At 48.2% G+C, this 22,363-nt stretch overlaps 1 protein-coding gene across 1 annotated transcript in view; it reads right to left on the bottom strand.

The window, feature by feature from the left end:
• Positions 1-397: 397 nt before the first annotated feature.
• Positions 398-22,363, bottom strand: part of LOC119971330 — a 121,400-nt gene continuing 99,434 nt past the window's right edge. Inside the window, exons 13-15 of the mRNA XM_038806738.1 lie at positions 16,073-16,202; positions 7,853-8,034; positions 398-1,199 (exon numbers count right to left, since the gene is read on the bottom strand). Coding sequence (XP_038662666.1) covers positions 1,073-1,199; positions 7,853-8,034; positions 16,073-16,202 — 439 coding nt within the window. The 3' untranslated portion in view covers positions 398-1,072. The remainder of the gene's footprint in view (positions 1,200-7,852; positions 8,035-16,072; positions 16,203-22,363) is intronic.

Raw genomic sequence — 22,363 nt, 5'->3', positions numbered from 1 at the left:
TAAAAAGATTTTTAAAAAAATATAATCATCTGGGTCATGCCCAGCAGGGGAGAGATCCAGATTGGGCTGAGCGGAGTCAGTCAGGTGACTTGCGATCATCCCGGCGAGAGGGGCTCTCGTGAGATTGCGCCCGGTGCAGATGTGTTCTGTAAGTAGCAACATTATAAGCTGGCTAGATAGTTTCTTCTGTGGAGGCAGCTTGGTGATGCAGATGACTGACTTACTTTTCCTCCGTTTTTGGTAAATCCTCCATTTCTTGCTCCGTGCACAGCTCAACTAAGGCCAGGAGGTCACCCAAATCAAAGGAATATGAGTCCATGTCAGTACAGGCTCAGGACTGGATTTACCACCCCCCCCCCCCAAATCAGGCATGTTTTCAGTGGGGGGAGGGGTCTTGGAAAATAGGGCAACGTGGACAGGAGTTGGCAAGCAGTTTTTAAAAGGGTGAAAAGTAAGGGGGAACTATTTTTTGGAGGTGCCCTTTGAGTAGTGGGAGCCACCCGTCTAAGAAAGTATCCTTCACCACTTTCTTTCCACCTGCCTGCTCACCAAAACTGCCTCCTCCAACCCCCACCAAACTGACCAAGTTCTCTGCCCAAGACCCGGACTTGTGCTACTCCAGGATCCATGGGCCTCCCTCTTTGCACAGGTTGCAGTCCCGGAAATGTGCTCTTGGAGCTGGCAGCTGGTCCGATTGGCTGGAAGGTCCTGAGGGTAGCACTTCCTCCCCAGTGGGGGGGCGGAGGTCCCACTGGCAGTCTATTTAGCCCGTCCACAGTGTGTTATTGCTGCGGAGTAGGCTAGCTTGGAGCAAGCCAGTGAGGGGTGAGCTTTCCCCTCTCCACCCCACCCCCAGTATGCAGTTTCAGTCTGATGTGCTATGGTAACCTGCTGAGGAAACTAGTCACATTGTGAATTGTTATACATTTCACTACACTGAGCTACTGGTCCACTGCACAATGAAAATATTTACATCTTAACAATAAAATGTTATATTTTCTTTTTAAAACAACAAAAGGCGTATACCCTAGCATCTTGTCTAGTTTCAGCAAGCGTTCAGTTGCAGTATGATTCAAGGTTCCCTGGCAGAAGGGACAGGATTTCTTAATACCAAAATCTGTGCACTTGGAGTTGTAAGCAATGACATAAGCTCATCCTCTGAAGCATTGAGTACACACATCCCATTCACTTCCACCAATCTGCAATAAAACAGGAAACAAACACATTAAATACTTGTGACATTCAGCAATGATAACATTATAAATGGCAAGTAATATTTGTGCCACAGAAGTGTCAAGTCCATCTGACCATCTCCAACAAGAGAAAATCCAACCATTTGCCCCATGACCATGGGGCTGGTTTAGCACACTGGGCTAAATCACTGGCTTTTAAAGCAGACCAAGCAGTTCAATTCCCGTACCAGCCTCCCCGAACAGGCGGCGGAATGTGGCGGCTAGGGGCTTTTCACAGTAACTTCATTTGAAGCCTACTTGTGACAAGCGATTTTCATTTCATTTTCATGACGATTGCTGAAACCCCTCATTGTTAACATCCAGGGAGTTACTATTGACCAGAACCTGAACTGGACTAGCCATTAGGTATTGTGGCTAACAGCGCAGATCCAAGGCTAGAAAATCAGGGGCGAATAACTCAGTTCCTGACTCCCCACGGTCTGATCACTATCTACAGGCCGCAAGGCAGGAGTGTAATCGAATACTCCCCACGTGCCTGGATGAGAAGCTTAACACTATCCAGGACAAAGAATATTGCTTGATTGGCACCCCATTCACTCCCTCCACCACCAATGCACAGTAGCAGCAGTGTGCACCATCTTAAAGATGCACTGCAGGAACTCACCGAGGCTCCTTAGGCACTATCTTCCAAACCCACAGCCGCTACCATTTAGCAGGACGGGCAGCAGACACCTGAAAACACCACCATCTCCAAGCCACACACCACACTGACTTGGCTGTATATTGCCATTCCTTGGCTGTCGCTGGGTCAAATCCTGGAACACCCTTCTAACAAAGCTGTGGATGTACCTACACCACATGGACTGCAGCGGTTCAAGAAGCCAACTCACCATCACCTTCTCAAGTGCAATCAAGGCTGGGCAACAAATGCTGGCATAGCCAGTGACACCTACATCCCATGAATTAATTTTAAAAAACATGCAGCTCAGAAATCCACATGGAAATTTCACTGGCTTAAATAATGGGAACTGGCTGCAGAGACCTTTTGCTCCATCCTGCTGTTACGTCTGGAGTCCGGGGAGGAGTCTTAATGAGCACAAACCGTGCGGCCCACAACATTGTACTTGGAACATTGTACGTCCAACAAATGGGAAGTTGGGACATGTGCTCGGAGGATGTAGCATATCCTGCTTGCACCATCATTATTAAAAGCAGATTTGCGGTGGGAGATTGTCCATTAACACATCAACCCTGGATTTGTCACTGAATTGCCACATGTCTTAGGCTGGATTTGGGGTGTTAAACACACAATGCTGCTGTCTAAAATATTCACAAAAGGAGCACACTACCTGTCGTCGGATCCTAAAACAAAACACGATGGTCCTTCCCAGGCTATAAGCAGCCTGCTCCACCGTATATACATGGGTCTCGAGGGCCAATGAAAAAGCATTCTGCCCTATTTGGCCCCAAATGATTACCTCTACTATATTATTGATGTTCAGAGCTTTGCTAGATATTCCAGGGGTGATGCCATTTTATGTGTTGTTACTGAAATTTGGTGTTCCCTTGTCTGCACATGAACCTTTGTCAATTCTTTTGTGGTTAGGTAAGGACTTTGGCTGCTACTTTTAATCAACTATACCCAATGTATTATTTTTGCACTCTGGGTGTGAATTTCCCACTGCACACACGTGTCCTCGAGGAATCAGCTTCCAGCAGCTAGGTGCTTGAAGTAACAATAGGTTGCAGAGCTCGCATGCAAAGGCAGTGCAAGGAGGTTCTTAATTGGCATTCTCCAGAGCAACGGTGACATCTGCACCCACTAGTCCTTGGCACAGGTTCAGAAGTGCCACTGGCCATTGATCATTGTCATCAAAGACCAAACAGATTGAATGAAAGAAAGACTTACATCATATAGCACTTTGCGGCCAATAAAGAACTTTCAAATTGTCTCCTCTGTTGCATAATGTTGGAAACAAGGCCACTAATGTCCCAACCTATTTTGCACAGAGCAAGATCACACAAACAGCAATGAAATGGTGATCAGATAATTGCTTTATACCCACATCGGTTGAGGGATAAATATTGGTGATAAAACCAGGGAGAACGCCGCTATTCTTTGTAATAATGCTATGCAATCTGTCCAAGAGGTTTAACGTTTTATCTGAAAACAGCACTTCTGACAGATCTGCTCTCCCACATACATCTCATTGCTGTTGTGTTTCTTATGTAACATCACAGCTTTTCAAAATTACATTTTAGGTTAAGTGCTTGGAAATGGCCCAGTGAAGCGCACCAATATGTGCAAATTCATAGAATCCCTACAGTGCAGAAATAGGCCATTTGGCCCATTGAGCCTGCAATGACCCTCTGAAAGAAAACCCAACTTAGGCACACTCCCGCACCCTATCACCGTAACCCCTCCTAACCTGAACATCTTTGGACTATGGGAGGAAAGTTGAAATAATGTCTGTTTTGTTGGGATATTATTGTAAAACCTTTTGTCTGTCCTGTCCCCCCCTTTTTATCCCTGCTCTGCTGCCTACTTTGATCTACAGTCTTCTGGTTAGCTGCAACAACATTACTGCACCCTTTGGAATTTATGTTTAAATTAGTCTTTGGATGCTGGAACCCCTGTCCTGATGGACCAGGCCAAGACATCCCTTTAGGTTCTGTGGCAGAACCTGTGATATTGATTTGATAGACTTGGCAAGCAACCAATTGGTGTATGTAGGATTCTCAGCCAGCTCCTATTGCTGCCTATGATTGGTGAAACCAGTCAGAAAATTTCAGGAAAGAGCGTGGGACTTCTTCAGAGCTCCATTTTGTCTTCAGTTCTGAGAAAGTTTCAGCCAGGTCGCAGCTGGAAGATACTCTCTCTGTCTCTCTCTGCTGCTTTTTCTCTCTTTTGGCCAGGCGATATGTAAACCCTCCAAGTCAGTTCTGTGAAGGCTCTTCTAGTGAGAAAGCAGACAACACTCAAGTTTGTGAAATGCTTCTGGAGTAAGAAAACAAGCAGTCAATCACCAGGTCGGTAACCATGGGTGAGTAAATTTGCGGATGACACTAAAGTCGGTGGAGTTGTGGACAGTGCGGAAGGATGTTGCAGGTTACAGAGTGACATAGATAAGCTGCAGAGCTCGGCTGAGAAGTGGCAAATGGAGTTTAATGCAGAAAAGTGTGAGGTGATTCATTTTGGAAGGAGTAACAGGAATACAGAGTATGGGCTCATGGTAAGATTCTTGGTAGTCTGGATGAGCAGAGAGATCTCGGTGTCCATGTACATATATCCCTGAAAGTTGCCAACCAGGTTGACAGGGTTGTTAAGAAGGCGTACGGTGCATTAGCTTTTATTGGTAGAGGGATTGAGTTTCGGAGCCATGAGGTCATGTTGCAGCTGTACAGAACTCTGGTGCGGCCGCGTTTGGAGTTCTGGTTGCCGCATTATAGGAAGGATGTGGAAGCATTGGAAAGGGTGCAGAGGAGATTTACCAGGATGTTGCCTGGTATGGAGGGAAGATCTTATGAGGAAAGGCTGAGGGACTTGAGGCTGTTTTCGTTAGAGAGAAGAAGGTTAAGAGGTGACTTAATAGAGGCATACAAGATGATCAGAGGATTAGATAGGGTGGACAGTGAGAGCCTTTTTCCTTGGATGGCGATGTCTAGCACGAGGGGACATAGCTTTAAATTGAGGGGAGATAGATATAGGACAGATGTCAGAGGTAGGTTCTTTACTCAGAGAGTAGTAGGGGCATGGAATGCCCTGCCTGCAACAGTAGTGGACTCGCCAACATTAAGGGCATTTAAATGATAATTGGATAAACATATGGATGATAATGGAATAGTGTAGATGGGCTTTAGATTGGTTTCACAGGTCGGCGCAACATTGAGGGCCGAAGGGTCTGTACTGCACTGTAATGTTCTAATGTTCTTTAATCCTCTCTCGGGATGGCTGGGAAGAGCTTGAACTGAGAGGATTCTTTAAAATACTGGCAGCATTTGTGTACAGAAATCAGGCAAACAAAAGGCCGCCAAATGCTCAAATTTAAAGCCCAGTAATATTTCAAGGAGTCTGAAGCTCCATCTGGTGGTAGAAGGGTGAAAGTGCATCAACTTGAATCCTGTTTATAGCTCCATCTGGTGGTGGAAGAAGGAAATTGCACCAACCTGTAACACTTGGGTAAAAAGCACCCTGTGGTCGAAGGACGGAATTACGACAACCTGAACATCTTGAGTATCTATTTGCCAGAGACCACAACCACAGTAGCAAAGAGTAATTAAAAACCTTCCTCTTTAATCTCAGATTTTTTTTTAACCTCTCTTACCCTTACCTTGTGTCTGTCTTGTGTGTGTCTGGCTGGAGGGTGGGATGGGTTTTTTGGATTAGGTAGACTGGTAGACCATTGTTATATGTATATTTTCACCTTTTTCCCTCTTATTATCAATAAACAGTTTGTCAATGTTTTATTTATAAATCTGGTGTCTGAAACTCGTTGGAGCAGTCAAGGATTAAAGATCTTCGGAAAACACAAATTATTGGTTAATTCACTTGCGTTGGAACCCCGGGATCTGTGGGGCTGGAATTGACAGCGCTCCTGCCTAGGGTGTCGTAACAATATGAAGAAAATCCAAAAGAACTGATCTATTTACCCTCAAATACTTATTTGTATTGGTGAAAAGTATTGGATAAATTACATTAACACAGAGAACTGTGGAATAAACTTGCAGTGCTGTAGATGTCACACTGCCATTTATATTATTTACAGGTTTATAAGCCCACTAATTTTTTCCTGCAAATGGCAAGGTTAGAAAACACAGAACTGATGCAAAAGGTTGTTCAGCACATTGAAAATGTCAGGTCGACATGACAGGTATTCAAGTAACCTAATAGGCTTCAATTAAGAATTAACTGTGAAGAACATTGCCAGAAACAACAAGCCAAGCTTCTTAAGGGCAGGATAAACAGAAACAGCAATGTCAGATTATTGTTTCAGGTGTACTCAGTGTTCCAAAAGCCAAGCGAGAAATTGATGAATTGGCGGTGAACCAGCAAAATAACATCTCGGGAGCTGGTGTCTTCCTCACACGGAGACTCAATTTACAGGATCTCCTCACAGGGAGAAGGCAAATGTTGTGCCACAAACAAGTTTGAATCTGAACCTTGGCAGTCAATCTAAACTTGATATGTCCCAGGCAGCTCCTGGTCAGGCTTTGGGAAAATAAGCGAGCTGATTGATAAGATGGAGGGGCAGGGAGGATATTGTCAATACTATGAACCTGTCATCCAAAGTGCCTCTTGTCCTCTCCATGCCGTGTTGGGCATATCACTGCTAGTACAGAAAGCTTGAGCTCCCTTGAACAATGCCGATCTGACTTTGTTTTCCTTCACGTGCCATTCACCATCTTTCAGAGGTTAATTTGTCCATTAGACTCACCCACTACTTTCTTGACCCCATTCCCATTAAACCATTGACCAACCTATCCCTTCTTGGTCTTCATAGGAAAAACCTGTTTACCCAGAGGGTGGTGATGGTCTGGAACGCACTGCCTGGGAGGATGGAAGAGGCTGGTTGCCTCACATTCTTTAAAAATGAGCACTTGGCATGTATTAACATTCGAGGCTATGGGCCAAGTGCCAGCAAATGGGATTAGGATTGGCAGATTAGGTGCCTTTCATACGTGCAGAATTGATAGGCCAAAGGGCCTTTTCTGCACTATTATTCTGTGATTCTGTGACCACTTGGTTCCACTCTGAACACAAATGTCTCTCCAAATTCCTCAAAGTTTTGCCACCTTCCAGCTTTGCCCACCTTTGCTTCAACACCATGTTCCTATCTCTCCCAGTAGGTTTTGGACCCTGGTCACAACAGTGAAACAAGCCATAATCAATTGCGTAGGATGACTATAGTGCGCCATCCCTCCTTGCCTTTCTCAACCTCTCTGCCACCTTTGAAATGGCTAACCACACCACCCTCCTCCAATGCCTCTCCACCTTTATTCCACTGAATGGGATTGCTCTGATTTGTTTCCACTCTGATCAACACAATTGTATCTTTGACACCTCCACGTATGTCTTCTCTCGCTGCTATTGCTATTTTCTCTCGATACCCCAAGGGTCCTCTCCACTTCCTTGTTTACAGTATATCCCTCAGACAACATAATCTGAAGAAATGGGGTCAAGTTCCACATGTACTCTGACGACACCTCACCCTACACCGCTGCCCCCCCCCCCCCCCCCCCCCCCCCCCCCCCAACCCCATCACTGCCTCTGTGTTATCAGACTGCTTGTCCAGAATCCAGTCATGGGTGACCCAAGGTTTTCACCAGTTGATCACAATGAAGGTAAGATGTTGCTGCCTCCACGTGCCCCTCCCCTCCCCCCCCACTTTCACCATGTCTTTTCTCTCACCATCTTTTCCTCCACTGTGTCTGTTTGAACCGAACGGTTTGCAACCTCCGTGTCCTATTTACCTCTGAACTAAGCTCCCGATCCCATATCCTCTCTGCTACAAAGGTCACTTACTTCCATCTTTTTAACAAGTCTCACCACTGCCTCAACTGTTTGTGACTCTCATTGATGACCTTTTCACCTCCAGACTCAATTATTCTTGTGCCTTCCTGTATTTCGGTTTAAATGGCTTTGACATAATTACAATTACCTGTCATTGGGTTGGAGATCTGAGTTCTCTGCTGCCACAATCTTCAGCCCATGACCTGCACGCCATCTCACCGTGAACCCATAGCCATCAACCCTTGGCACTTCCTGCACAGACACCAGGATTGCAGTTGAATGCGGAGTAATGAGCTGTGCCAACGCCATTGACTGCCAATTGCTGTTTGCCTGTAAACACGCATAGAAATAAAGTGAGCTCCAGGTATCGTCACAAGGAAAGGCACCCTGCACAACTAAAAAGAGATGGTAGATAAAATTCCAGGGTGCAATCTCAGACAGCCTTCAAAGTCTAACCAATCAGGAACTGGATATGCAAGCACTAATACTCTGGAGATATCAGTTCGAATCTCACCATGGTGACTGAGTGGGGAATTTTAAATTCCATTAATTAATAAATTTGGAATAAAATGCTAATCTCATTAACAATGATAATGAAACTATTGGATTGTCATAAAAACCTGGTTCTCCGATGTCCTTCAGGGGATGAAGTCTGACATTCTTACCTGGTCAGTTGGAGGGCAGGCCGACCCAAGAAACTAGCTGCCATCCAGACGGGTTTCGGGATTCTGGAACGGACAGTCCCATCTATAGTGGAGGCCCGACGCCGGAGTGGTTGGCGCCACTCCGCTACGCCGGGATTCCCCGCCCCGCCGGGTAGGGGAGAATTTCGCTCCTGGTCTAACTCTATCTTGAGTAAACTCAACACTACAGCCTCCATTGATCTTTGAGGAAGAGAACTGCACAGACCGATGACCCTCTCAGGCGAAAAAGATTCTCCTCATCTCTGTCTTCAAAAGGATTCATTTTTTTCCTACACTGTATCCGCCAGTTCTGGTCTCACCCACAAGCTGTGTCATTTGGGGTAAGAGATGATATCTTCCCTTAAAACAATTGTTAACCAATCTCTATCCACCACACTGCATTGCTGATTGTGCAGATGTCCATTCCATATCCAAGTGGACAATATTGTTTTCCAGATATGGGCAATGAACATCCCTAGTTGCCCCGAGAAGGTGCTCTGACCCTTTAGAAGCATTGCAGTCCTTGTGGTGACGGTGTTCCCAGACAGGGAGGGAGTTCCAGGATATTTTTCCATCGAGGCAGAGGCCGACATAGGTCCATAGTGGGCAGCTTGGAGGGAACTTGCAGAGATGACACGGTGACACAGTGGTTAGCACTGCTGCCTCACAGCGCCAGGGACCCGGGTTCAATTCCAGCCCTTGGGTGTCTGTGTGGAGTTTGCATGTTCTCACCCTGTCTGCATGGGTTTCCTCTGGGTGCTCCAGTTTGCTCCCAGTCCAAAGATGTACCAGTTAGGTAGGGTTATGGGAATAGAGTGTGGGCGTGGGCCTATGTAAGGTGCTCTTTCAGAGGGCTGGTGCAGACTTGATGGGCCATATGCCCTCCTTATGCACTGTAGGGATTCTATGATGATGTGTCCACAGCTTCTGTTTGTGCACTTGTCGATTGTGGAGGTCACAGGGCAGGGATGTGCTCAAAGGTGAGCAAGTGCAGAACATCTTGTAGAACGTATACAGTGTTGTCAATTATGGTGCTGGGTTGTTTATTGAGCTGGTGGCAGGGGTGCCAATTACATTCTGTCTGCAACAGCGCTGATTAGTTGTCGCTAAATCTAATTGGGTGTTTTCCGATAGAATTTTAAGCAGGACATTGTTGCTGGGTAACCATAATTTACATTTGGCTGCAAGGGTAAATATAAAAGTCAATGCTGTCTTTGATTCGAGCGTTAATGATAAAGGATTTTAACTGCAAAAAGTCTAGGGGTTAACCAAGCTCATGGCAGGGTGACACTAGTCAACGCAAGAATTGACATTTCCTCACATCAAGGCCCACTGTTAGATTTTCACCTCAACTCTACAACGTGTTGCTTCCACAACAGTCCTTTTACCACATCCAGAGATATATTTTAAAGCATTTACCAATTTTCAATCACAGTTCGATTTATAGGGATATTGGGAAGGATTGGGTGAGTGACACGAACTGGGATTACTTTATGAAGTGCATACTTGATGAGCCAAATAGCCTCCTGTGTTTTACTATATGATGCTTCAGAATAGGCTCTTACAATCGCGTTGAAATGACTAATAAACAATTATGGTATCCAAGGAGAATATAATTGCGTTTCATTTGCTTCCCACTCAATCATTCTATTGCTTTTTTAGTTCCTGTTGGAGAAAGTTAACTGGATTGTATTGGGAGTTGTAGGGGAGATGGAGGGACAGTTTGGGGGGTTGTGGGTGTGGTGGGAGTGGTGGGTGTGGGGGTGGCGGTGACAAAAGTGTCATGGGGAATCACAACTAGCGGATTTTCACTTGCTTGCCCGCGCCGATCTCCGCCTCGGTGACCGCAGTGTGCATGATGCCTTCATCCCGGCACGCCTGACGATTCCTGCCATGTTCGAGATGCCCCATCCCCCTCGCTGGCTGGGGGGGTTGGCTCCTTTACGGCAGGAGTTCTTCACTGCAGACGTGGCTGATGACACCTATCCGGAGGCCACAGACCGACGTGGAGACCCGCTACAACGATGCCCATGCAGCGACCAGGAGAAAGATCAAACCGTGCTACAGCCTCCTGAAGATGCAATTCAGGTGCCTGGACCGCTCTGGTGGGGCCCTCCAGTATGATGCTGAGAGGGTTGCCCGCATTGTGGCGGCCTGTTGCGTCCTCCGCAACATCGCGCAGCAGGAGGGCGACGTCCTGGAGGGGGAGGATGAACGGCTGGCCTCCTCCAACGTGGAGGATGGGGGGGGAAGGGGTGGATGGGCAGGACATGGGGCCCAGGCAGGCTCGGGTGGCTGCCCGGCATGTGCACCTGGCCAACACGGACAGGACGCTCTGATCGTCTCCAGGTTCAACGACAGGGGTGGCGGGGGACGGGGATGGTGCGGACACACTGGCCAGGGGCACGGACACCACATTCCACCCTCACAAACCCCCCCTCCCCCACCCTTGCAACCTCCTCCATGATTCCTACCTGCATCAGTGCGGGGTGGGGGCCCTGGGTTGGCAGTAACACCAGGTCTGGTCCATAGGTGGAGGATAATGACAACCCGCTCCGTGATGAGCTCTGGTGCTCTGCATCATGTGACAACGTCTGACCCCTGCCCACGGTAGCACTTTCCACCGTCCACCTGGGTGATCACTGCATGCGAGCTGGCCATTCCATCACACGGTCCCATCGAATGCCTGGGGTGACATTGGCGGGGCCAGTTGGTGGGGGGCGGGGGGGGGGGGGGGGGGGGGGGTTGGTGAGGGGGGGGGGGGGGGGTGGTGAGGGTGGGGAGCCCAGGCCACCCACAACGCCTGCCATTTCCCCCCCCCAGACCAGCCCACCCCCCCATACCTATCTGACAGAACGCTGAGGTAGGTTGTAATAGTATGAACAGGTGTTTAATGTGACAACGTATACACAGATTTGTGCCCTAGCCCCTATATCTAAACTGTGACCTACATCTGTGCCAACTTAACTGGTGTCTAACTTTCTGGCCCTGTGGGATCTAATGCTACATCTTGGTGGGTCCCCACACGGTACAATGGAGGCGGCCTGCTGTGATTCCCGCCCTGCGACCTGGGTCCCCATTGGTGGCCGTCGACTGGGGCGACTGGGCCTGGATGGACCCTGCTGCTGCTCGGATGTCCCCGGTGGTGGTGCCGCCCTGTTCTGCCCGTTGCCCACCAGATATGCCAGGGACATGGGATAGGGATTCTGAGGTGCTGCAGTGTTCCGGCACCTGTCCTGTGGGAGTCACCGGCACAGGCCCTATCACCTGCTCCACACCCGGGGTGCCCGTTGGCCCTTGGGATACTCCATGGGACAGGGGTGCCAGCGGAGCTATCCCCTGAGACCCCCCACCCTCATCTGGCACTGCCAGTCCTGGAGGCCTGCTCTGGTCTTGACCAAGGTCTGCATGCTCGTGGCCATGGAGCACTGGCTGATGTGACACAGACCCAGAAGGTGGTTGCACAATCAATGAGCGATGTGGCGCAGTCCCAAGCGGAGTTGGTCGACTCTGCCTGGGACTGCACCACATCGCCCATTGACTGTGCCACCACCTTCTGGGTTTGTGTCACATCATCCAATGACTGCACCATTTCCCTCTGGGACTGGGCCACCTTCCTCTGAGTCTGTGCCACGTCGGCCAGCACCTGGGCAATGCCGCTGACTTTCCCCGCCATGGCCTGCTGTGACTGGGCCACGCTCAAGAGCGTCACTGCAATTTCCAGATGGTGCTGGTACATGGATGCTGTGAGGCGGCAATCCTGTCCTCGGCCTCGGCCAGCACCTGCACAGAATGCCTCAGGCTTTGGACATGCTGATCTATAGCCACAACCGGCGCTCCCAATACGTCTACCGCGGACGCCACTTGGCGGTGTTGGCCTGGGTGGCACACATGGTCGGCACCACCTCCTACACCTGCACGCGGTTGGATTCCTCCAACTGCACTTGCGGGTACTGGAAGCTCTCCGACAACCCCTCATGTAGTGATATATATCACTAGGTCTGCGGCGGAGTGGCTCCCGCTCCGCCGAAGGCGGCAAAACTGCCGCCAATGGCCTTTGGCGCTCTGCCGCCTGGCGTCGGGGCTGGCCGAAAGGCCTTCACAGGTCTGCGCATGCGCCGGAGTGTCAGCGGTCGCTGATGTCACCACCAGTGCATGTGCGGTGGAGGGGGTCTCTTCCGCCTCCGCCATGGTGGGGGCCGGCGGCAGAAGAAAAGGAGTGCCCCCACGGCACTGGCCCGCCCGCCGATCGGTTGGCCCCGATCGTGGGCCAGACCACCGTGGGGGCACCCCCCGAGGTCTGATCGCCCCGCACTCCCCCCAGGACCCCGGGGGCCCGCTCGCGCCGCCAATCCCGCCGGCACAGAACTGGTTTAAACCACGTCGGCGGGATTGGCCTGTCAGCGGCGGGACTTCGGCCCATCGCGGGCTGGAGAATCGCCACGGGGGGCACGCCGATCGGCGCGGGGGCACGCCGATTGGCGGGGCGTGATTCCCGCTCATGCCGATTCCCGTGTGGCGGAGAATACCGGCCACGGCCCCGGGCGATTCCCCGACCCTGCGGGGGGTCGGAGAATTCCGTCCCAGATGTTGGATAGACAAGTGAGGGAAGTGTTATGGAGAGGGGAAAAACAGGGATGTGAAATCGAGACCACAGTCAAATCAGCCATGATCTTATTGAATGGCAGAGCAAGCTTGTATATAGCCTTCACCTGCTCCCAAGTCCTGTGTTCCTCTAATTTCACAAGGTAAAAAAAACAATAAAATTGGCCATTCTGTTAGATGGTGCTGAGAGAGAGAGAGCTTGGCATCTGAGGTTGGTCGTGATTTCCCCTGGTGTAGGTGAGAGTTTTCTCTCCTGCGATCAGCAACAAGTGATCGGAGAAGCCATGGATATTTGACTTTACCCCCCAAACTCGCCCACACCTAGAGAAATGCCTAGGCAACAGCAGGAATTATTGAGATATTCTGTACCAGACTTTCCACGATTAACAATCACTGACCTTCAGGCTGATTATCCGGGACAGGTGGAAGAAAGAGTCACTGAACTATTCAAATAACTACATTGAGTGAAATGGATAAGTTGGACCACATTATCCAGGGGATATTAGTCATTTGTATAAACAAATGTGGATGGACCAACTGAAGCTCATTGAAATGAATGTCTCGTGCTACAAGTAATTCAATATTCAATATGATTCAATATTCATAATACGAAAGAAAGTTTGTTTTTGCAGGTTATATTTTTATCCTATTTTAAACTTTCTTTTTGAACATAAGAATAAGAGCAGGAATAGGCAATTCAGCCCCTCGAGCCTGCTCTGCTATTCAAATACGATTATGGCTCAAACCTCTTTTAACATTAATTACTTACAATTATATAATCGTATGTGATGAATGCTGAATGGCTGCAGCCCCAACAACACTCAATTTAAGGTCAGTGCCATCCTGGATAAAGGAGTCTCTTGATTGGCACCCCATCCACCATCTTAGACCCACCCCTCCCCTCCACCACCGATGCATAGTGGCAGCAGTGTGTAAGCTCATGTTTCTCTATTTCTTCCTTATAACCTAGATGCCGTAGCAGTAAAGAATAATCTCATCTTTGTCCTGCATGCAGAGGTCAATAACTAGGGTTGGTCGCAGTACTGATGTATTACCGCACAGTTTGAACATGATTTCTCTCAACTTGGATTCTGCTTTAGTGACCCTCTTATGGACGGACCGGATTAATATATGTATGCCGGTGTCTATGTATTTACATTGTGTACCTTGTTTTGCCCTATTATGTATTTTCTTTTTCTTTTCTTTTATTTTCATGTACTAAATGATCTGTTTGAGTTGCTCACAGAAAGATACTTTTCACTGTACCTCGGTACACATGACAATAAACAATCCAATCCAATCCAATATGACATCCTTTGGACATATTTATTCTCAAGCCTACAAATATTTCTAAATAACTTTAAACCATTTCAACATCAATCATGGAGTGTATCGGTCACCATTTTCCATTCAACACATTTTGTGTATTAAGTGTTCTGCCTACTTAATCCCTCAAGGATCTCATGGTTTTGATTGTCCTCAAAGCAAGTCGAGGATTTGTAGAACCTGGGCCCTCATCCAGGTGGACCGACTTGGGCCCTTATCCAACGGGTTTTGCCAAATACACTTGCAGTAGTTCATCTGCTGCTGAAACCACCATCCATGCTTTTGTTATTTACAGACTTGACTATTCCAATGCAGCCCTGGCCAACCTCCCTTACACCCTCCAAAAACCTGAGCTCATCCAAACCTCTGCTGTCCATGTCCGAACTCACACCTGGGCCCGTTCATCTGCCACTCCAGTGCTCGCTGACCTACATTGGCTTCCAGTTCAGCGATGACTTAATTTTCAAATTCTCATTCTTGAGTTCAAATGCAGCTAAGGCCTCTCCCCTCCCAATCTCTGTAATCCTGCCCACCCCTACACCCCTTGAGTTATTTGGGCTGCTCTGATTCTGGCCTCTGGTATGTCCTTGATTTTCAATAATTGTCCTTTGGGATTTGAAGAAGTACAAAATACTAACACAACTAAATGCCATTGCACATTCACATATCAATATATGTAGCATATCAGATTATATCGAACCTTCTTATATTGGATGAGACTTCAGCGAGATGGCATGAGGAACCTCCAGTCCATCTTCAGTCATAAAGTATTGAGATAGGATGCAGTAATTTTTAATATTGAAAGACACCGACCGGGCAGGATTCTCCGCTTCTGAGACTAACCGTTGATGCCAACACTGAATCCGTGGACGTCTACGACAGAAAAACAGGCGCCGCACTAGACTGATTCAGTTACCATTGAGGGGCTAGCACCGGTGCTGTGTGGAACACAATCGATTCCAATGAAAAACGGTGTGGGATTCGCCAGGTCCATGACTGACACTCGGGAGGCTGACAAGCAGCAGCCACATATACATATTACACTCCCTACACATACTCATCCCAATCAATAAGGCGGCACTGGTTGTGCTGGAGCGCGTCCATACAGCTGATGGGTTGGCTGAGGTGAGAGGGCACCTGGGGGTTCCCTGGGGGGGGGGGGGGGGGGGGGACACCTATACCACGCATGGCACAGTTCAAATTGGGCTGTTAGCGGTGTGTGCAGCTGCATGGCTGCCTTGCCAGCAGCAGCGATGGTGTTCTCTGCAGGGCCACAGCTCACCTCCTGGCCACCCCCGCCACTACTCCCCCTGACCCTGTTTGAAGCTCCCCGGCCAGCGGCACAACTGTCAGCAAACTATGACGATGTTTTACACCTTCCTCTCTCTCCCTCAGTAGCCGCCACACCGGTTTCACGATTTTTAAAAGCACAAGTGAATCACGCCATCGGGAACTTGGCCCATCGGAGGCGAAGAATCGTGAAGGGCCCCGGAGAATACTGGGTCGGGTCCGCCAATGATATGCAAACGGTGTCTACTGTACATGCATTCTGGAATGCATTGATACCGCTGTTGAGGTGCTGGAACATTGCGATCTGGCGTCAAATTGGCTCCTGCCGTGATTTCGGCGTCGGAACAGATTCTCCGCCCAATCGCCTTTCCCGATTTCGGTGTCGGCTAACGGAGAATCCCTCCCACCATTTTTTCACATCATTGTCATAGCAATAGCGTTTCTATAAACAATTCTGAATATACCTCATTTCTCTGGAGCTTTTGAAGATTCCTCCATTGTGCTTCTTGCTGTTTTTGATAAAAGGTGAGGATTCTTTCCTTCAAGGTCTGATAGTCCAGCTTCATTTGTTCAAGGACACCTTCATCAATGCAGCTATATCACAGGTAAAAGAACAAATTGTATAAGTAATTACTGTACCACTCACTGAATAACCTTACTCAACCATGCTCAAAATTGAGGAAAGCTACAGTTTTTCAATGTTTATTTCATCCTCCTGAACTTCCTCTCTGCAAACTCAGTGTTAATTCACTCCTATCAAATCAAACCTGCATTCAAACAAACCTCATAGGATGTTTGTATTTGAATTGAATATCTTGGTCTCATTCTCAAACTCCTGTTGCAAGCAGGGAAAGATCATCTGGTTTATCAAGTCTGTCCTTCAACCCATGGCCTGACTAACATGGATAAACATCCCTTCCAATCCCCCCCAACCTTTTACCCACCCCGCAACCATGTGATCTTCTAGGAATGGCAAAAAGAAAATCCAGGATTAAAAGCCCAGGTTTAAGAAAGGAAAATGTACTCTGAAAAATTCCTCCCTGACCCCCTTCAGATGCTTGAAACCAGCTCATGAGCCAAACTGACCAAGTGCTATCTGTAAAGACACATAGCTGTTTATGTTTGTTCTCGGACAGTCACTTTACAGCTGGGCCACTTTCTGTGTATGTACAGAGTTTTGATATGTTCGAAAGCAAGAATTTAATGCCATGGCACATGATACATCATAGTCAATATGCATCATATTTGTCACAGAGACATACATTGTAGTAATAATAATGTGTTCTCCCTGTGTCTGCATGGGTGTCCTCCGGATGCTCCGGGTTCCTCCCACAAGTCCCAAAAGATGTGCTTTTAGGTCATTTGGATATTCTTAATTCTCCGTTGGTATACCCTAATGTGGCGACTAGGGGATTTCACAATAACTTCATTCCAGTGTTAATGTAAGCCTACTTGTGACAATAAAGATTATTGTTATTATTATTATTATTCTGTTGGTGCAGACTCAATAGGGCGAAGGGTCTCTTCTGTGCTGTATGACTTGAGGTTCCTTTGCGAATCCTGTCCCTCGCTTGTCATGGGAGTGTCCCTTTAAGAAATATTTGTGTCTTATCGCATGGCTTCAGTGATGTCATTGAATGGGTGGAGCTGGGCTGTGGCTTTGAGTTTTACTTTCGCTTTGAGTTTGACCTGGTTTTGTATTGCACAGGTTGGAAAGAAGTGTCTCTCTATCTTAAGTTTAAAAGCTGTTCCTAGATTACTCGATAACTTAAAAGTGATTACTGTTTTCTGGAAGGAATTCAAACCTGCTGTTTTGGAAAGGAAACAGGTGTATCCATACCATATCTTAAAGACAGTAAGAGTGCTGTGTATTGGGTCACAACTTTGAAAAGGGTTTTGGTGTATGGGATCTTGTTATTAAATTGGAACAGTTAAAGGGGGAAAGTTATTCAGGGTGACACATAGATTACTGTAGCTGTGTGGGGTATTTATGTTTGTAGTTGGTAAAAATGCTTACTGTGTTTGTTTATACAAATGTTAACTAAATTCGTAGAATAAAAATTGTTTTTGATTAAAAGTGATTAAGTGATTAAGGCCTCTGTTGAATAACAGCTGAAAGGCAGGCCCTTGTGCTCCTCATAACCAAAATTAATAAACAGTTATAGGTCAGGTGAACTCGATGATATACTTTGTAGTTTTCTAAATCCTGGCCCATAACACGCTCTTCTCATTTAAGCAGTTGAGTTGCTGGTGGGAAACATGCTTTTCACTAAAACCAAGTCCTATTTACGTTAATAAACATTTAATAATCTTTATTGTCACAAGTAGATATACATTAACACTTCAATGAAGTTACTGTGAAAAGCCCCTAGTCACCACATTCCGGCGCCTGTTCGGGTACACGGAGGAAGAATTCAGAATGTCCAAATTACCTAACAGCACTTCTTTCGGGACTTGTGGGAGGAAACCGGAGCACCCGGAGGAAACCCATGCAGATACGGGGAGAACGTGCAGACTCTGCACAGATAGTGACCCAAGCCGGGAATCGAACCTGGACCCTGGTGCTATGAAGCCACAGTGCTAACCACTGTGCTACCGTGCTGCCCAATAATTAATTTGTCCAGTTTGCTTAACCTTTCCCATGTGTTGAGTTATCTGTCTCATAATATTAATTCAGGAACATGTCCTTTCTATAGGTCACTGCATTTGCTGCATTTCCCAGATAAATTAATTCATTTGGACATTCTGAGATAATTCGGAAGAGTTGAAATTCAGCCTGTCTCTAAGCAGTGGATGTAACAATCATATGGCTCAGTTTATGACCAACTCACCAATTGGTGTCATTCACAAATGAATTGATTTATACCGATAATAATGTTTCATCTAATTTGCTATTGCATTTCCTCAGGCTAGTCATCGGTTCGTTATAGAAGGAACAATTGCTTGAATATTCCAAACTAGAACATATGAATGAGGAGGAGGAGTAGGCCATTTGGCCTCTCGGGCCTATCCCGCCACTCAATAAGATCATACCCAACTCCTATTTCCTGCCTGTCCCACATAACCCTTGACTCCTTTATCAGTCAAACTCAGCCTTGAATGTGTCCAATGACTAACCCTCGACTGCTCGCTGGGGGAGAGAATTCTACAGACTAATGACACTCTTGAGAGATCCTTCTCATCTCAACCCCAATGTGATAACGCCTTATTTTTAAACTGTGTTCTTTAGTTCTGGATTCCTCCAGGTGGGAAAACATCCTCTCAGCATTTACCCTGTCAAGCCCCCTCAGAATCAGAGACATTTCAATAAGATCACCTCACATTCATTTAAACTCCAATGAGTATAGGCCTAACCTGTTCAACCTTTCATTATATAGAAGTCTTTATTCATAACATTGCTAAGTCTATGCACAGATATTCAGATAACTACTCCGTCTGTACACCAGATGGCTCTGCACTATAGTGAACAAAGCCCTTCGTTGCTTTACCAGCTAAAACAATTCACCTTGCTACGGAGAATTTCTGTCAAGGTGAGAAGCCATTTTAATGTAAGTAGGCCCTGTCATAGAGCAGTGCAGCAGAGGAGGAGGCTATTCAGCATATCGACTCTGTGTCAGCTCTCTCAAAGACAATCCAGTAGTCCCACTTCTCCCCTGCTCTTTCCCCATTGGGAAATGGCTGTTGGTTCAAACTGGTCTCGTTGACCTTAAAGTGGTTCAGGCCAGTGACCCAGTTAATTCCAGTCATTACTGGTTTTCCCTCCAGGTCATGTCCTTGCAATTTTTTTCCCTTCAAGTACTGGGTGCCTGGAACGCGTTGCCAGTGGAGGTGGTGGAGGCAGGCATGAGAGCAACGTTTATGATGTATCTTGATGGACACATGAACGGGCGGGGAATGGAGGGATACAGATCATTTGGGCACTAAGTAGTAGGTCTAAATAAGGAAAATGGATTGGCGCAGGCTTGGTGAGCCACAGGGCCTGTTCCTGTGATGCTCTTTATTTTTTGTTATCCAGTTCACTTTGAAATCTCCAACTGAATCTACATCCATTACCCTACCGGGCAATACATTCCAAATCCTAACCACTGATTGTGTAGGGATGTTTTTCCACATGCTGCCTCTAGTTCCCTGAGTCACTAATCATATTATATCGCCATGATTTTGAGCAGGAATCACCATTTGATTACAGCCAGCCCTAGGCCTCAATAAATAAACACAGCAAAACCCTTCCACAGGATTCAGAAATAGCTGGAAACATTCTGTTTGGAAATAAAGGAGGGAATCGTTTTTTCGAGAAACTTCGGGATTGTCCGTCGGCTGACACCGGAATCGGGAAATGCGATTGGGCAGCGAATCGGTTCTAGCGCTGAAATCATGTGCCAATTTCACACCAAATTGCAATTCTCCGGTTCCTCGACAGCGGCATCAATTCGTTCCACTCTGCAAGTACAGTAAACGCCGTTGGCAAATTATTAGCAGGCCTGACCCGGTATACTGAGGGGCCTCCACAATTCTCTGCCTCCACTGAGGGGAACTCCCGATGGCGAGGTTAACTCGTGTTTTTAAAAATTGAGAAAGAGGTGCCGTAGCTGATGAGGGAGAGAGAGGAGGTAGGACACGGAAAGGTGTGACCGTGGGCTGCCGGGCTGGCTGGTAGGGTGTGGGGGATGGTAGGGTGGTGATGGGGAGGGGGCCGGAGTGATCCCCCATGGAACTGGGGCGGTATGGAGGCATGGACCGCCACTGCAGTGGCATGCAAGGCAGCCATCTTAATGCGCACCCTACTGACCACCCATCTTGGCTTTCGTTCTGCAGAGTGACACAGGCCGTATCTCTGCTCCTACCCCGCTAACTCCTGTACCCTAGCCCCCTCCCTCCACCCGCCTTCTGCCATACCATCCCCCCCAAACCGGCTGACACCTGTTGGTGGGGCATCACGCAGCCCACCCAAGGGCAGCGCCCACAGTAGCCCCTGCAGGGGTGCACCGGATGGGTGCTGCGGAGCTTGGGCAGTGTCAACTGATGGTATCATTGGCAGCAGGAATGTGTGCCAGGGCCTGAGACCCCCATGGTGCCTGCCACTGGGGGCCCAGTGGACCTGTCTGGGCACGGGGTATGCACTATGCGAACATGTCAGCCTTTCACCCCCTGCAGTCAATGGATATTGGAATTCAACCAGCAATAGTGACCTTCCTCCTAGTTGCCACAGTCCTGGGGGACTCAAGCTGCAGGAGTTGAGCCTGCCCCAGAGGGACAAGAGGTAGTCGCTGGGGATGGAGAGCCCAACAGGTCGAGGAGGAGGAGGAGCTCCAAAAGAGCCATCGCATGAGGCCACGTGAGCACCAGCAGCGCCTGACATCTGAGGACCTGCCGGACCGGGCAAGCCGTCAAAGACTCTGGCCAAGCAGGGGGACAGTGTGACATATCTACCAGATCATGGCGCATCTGGCACTGTGGGCGAATGGCAGGTAGCACAGTGGTTAGCACTGTTGCTTCACAGCTACAGGGTCCAAGGTTCGATTCCCGGCTTGGGTCACTGTCTGTGTGGAGTCTGCACGTTCTTCCTGTGTCAGCGTGGGTTTCCTCCGAGTGCTCCGGTTTCCTCCCACAAGTCCTGAAAGACGTGTTGTTAAGTGAATTGGACATTCTGAATTCTCCCTCTGTGTACCCGAACAGGGGCCGGAGTGTGGCGACTAGGGGCTTTTCACAGCAACTTCATTGCAGTGTTAATGTAAGTCTACTTGTGACAATAATAAAGATTATTATTATTACTTACCTTGTGGTCGGGCCCCTGCACTCCAGGGTTTCCCTTTGTCCAGGGGGCATCCAACATGGCTGCCAACTGTGAGTTTGCCATGTGGGTGAGCCCCTGCACTCCGAGGTTTCCTTTTGTTCAGGGACCCTTCAAGGTTGTTGCTTGCAGCGCCATTTTGTTCCAAATCGCCATGTGTGGCCTGTTGTAGCCAGCCTAATTTCCTCATTCTTTCTTTACCCGTATTTCCCTTGTGGTGTTTTCTTCTTCCCCCCCCACCCAGTCTTCTTTTCCTCCACCCATCCTACAGGCGTACCCCCTGTCTGCCCCCCCCCCCCTTCCCCAGGCCAGGTGCTTTCCTCCCTGCGGGAGATGTGCCTCGGCCTCTTTCTGCTGCACGCTTCCTGGTGCTAGCTACCCCGCTAGTGTAGTGGGCCCCCTCCCAGGGCTAGTTGTGCATCCTCCCGTCACCCATTCCCTTAGCTTCATGTCCGACATTCCCCTCCCCTTCCTCTTTGCTCTGCTGCCCTTGTTCCTACCTTCCTCTCTTTCCTCCCTCGTCCCCAGAACAAGGCAGTACAATGTGGTGATCGACATGTTGGTTCACAGTTGGCAATTCAAAAAGTAGAAAGTAAACAACAAGAGTCTCTTCATTGCTGTCCTTGCTGCTGCTTCTCTAGTCCATTCTCCGAGACGAACTTGCCCTCATCCGCAGGGGCCGTGAAGAAGTTATCCCTGCTCTGGAATGTGACCCAGAGTTTGGCTAGGTACAGCATCCCAATTTTACGCTGTTTTTGTACAGCACGACCTTCACCCTATTCAATTCTGTCCGCGCTGGCCAGCTCAGCCCAACGTCTTGGTAGATCCGAAACTGGTGACCTTCCCAGTTACAGTTTTTGTTTTGGCTCACCCAGCGCAGGATTCGTTCCCGGTCCTTTGGGCAAAGTGACCGGTGCGCTCTGTCGATTTCTGGTGGGTTGGGGAAGCTATCCCTTCCCACCAG

The sequence above is a fragment of the Scyliorhinus canicula genome, chromosome 1, assembly GCF_902713615.1.
Source record: "Scyliorhinus canicula chromosome 1, sScyCan1.1, whole genome shotgun sequence".
Classification (NCBI taxonomy): Eukaryota; Metazoa; Chordata; class Chondrichthyes; order Carcharhiniformes; family Scyliorhinidae; genus Scyliorhinus; species Scyliorhinus canicula.
Note: the sequence above shows the minus strand (reverse complement) of the source record. Positions and strands in the feature narration are given on the sequence as shown.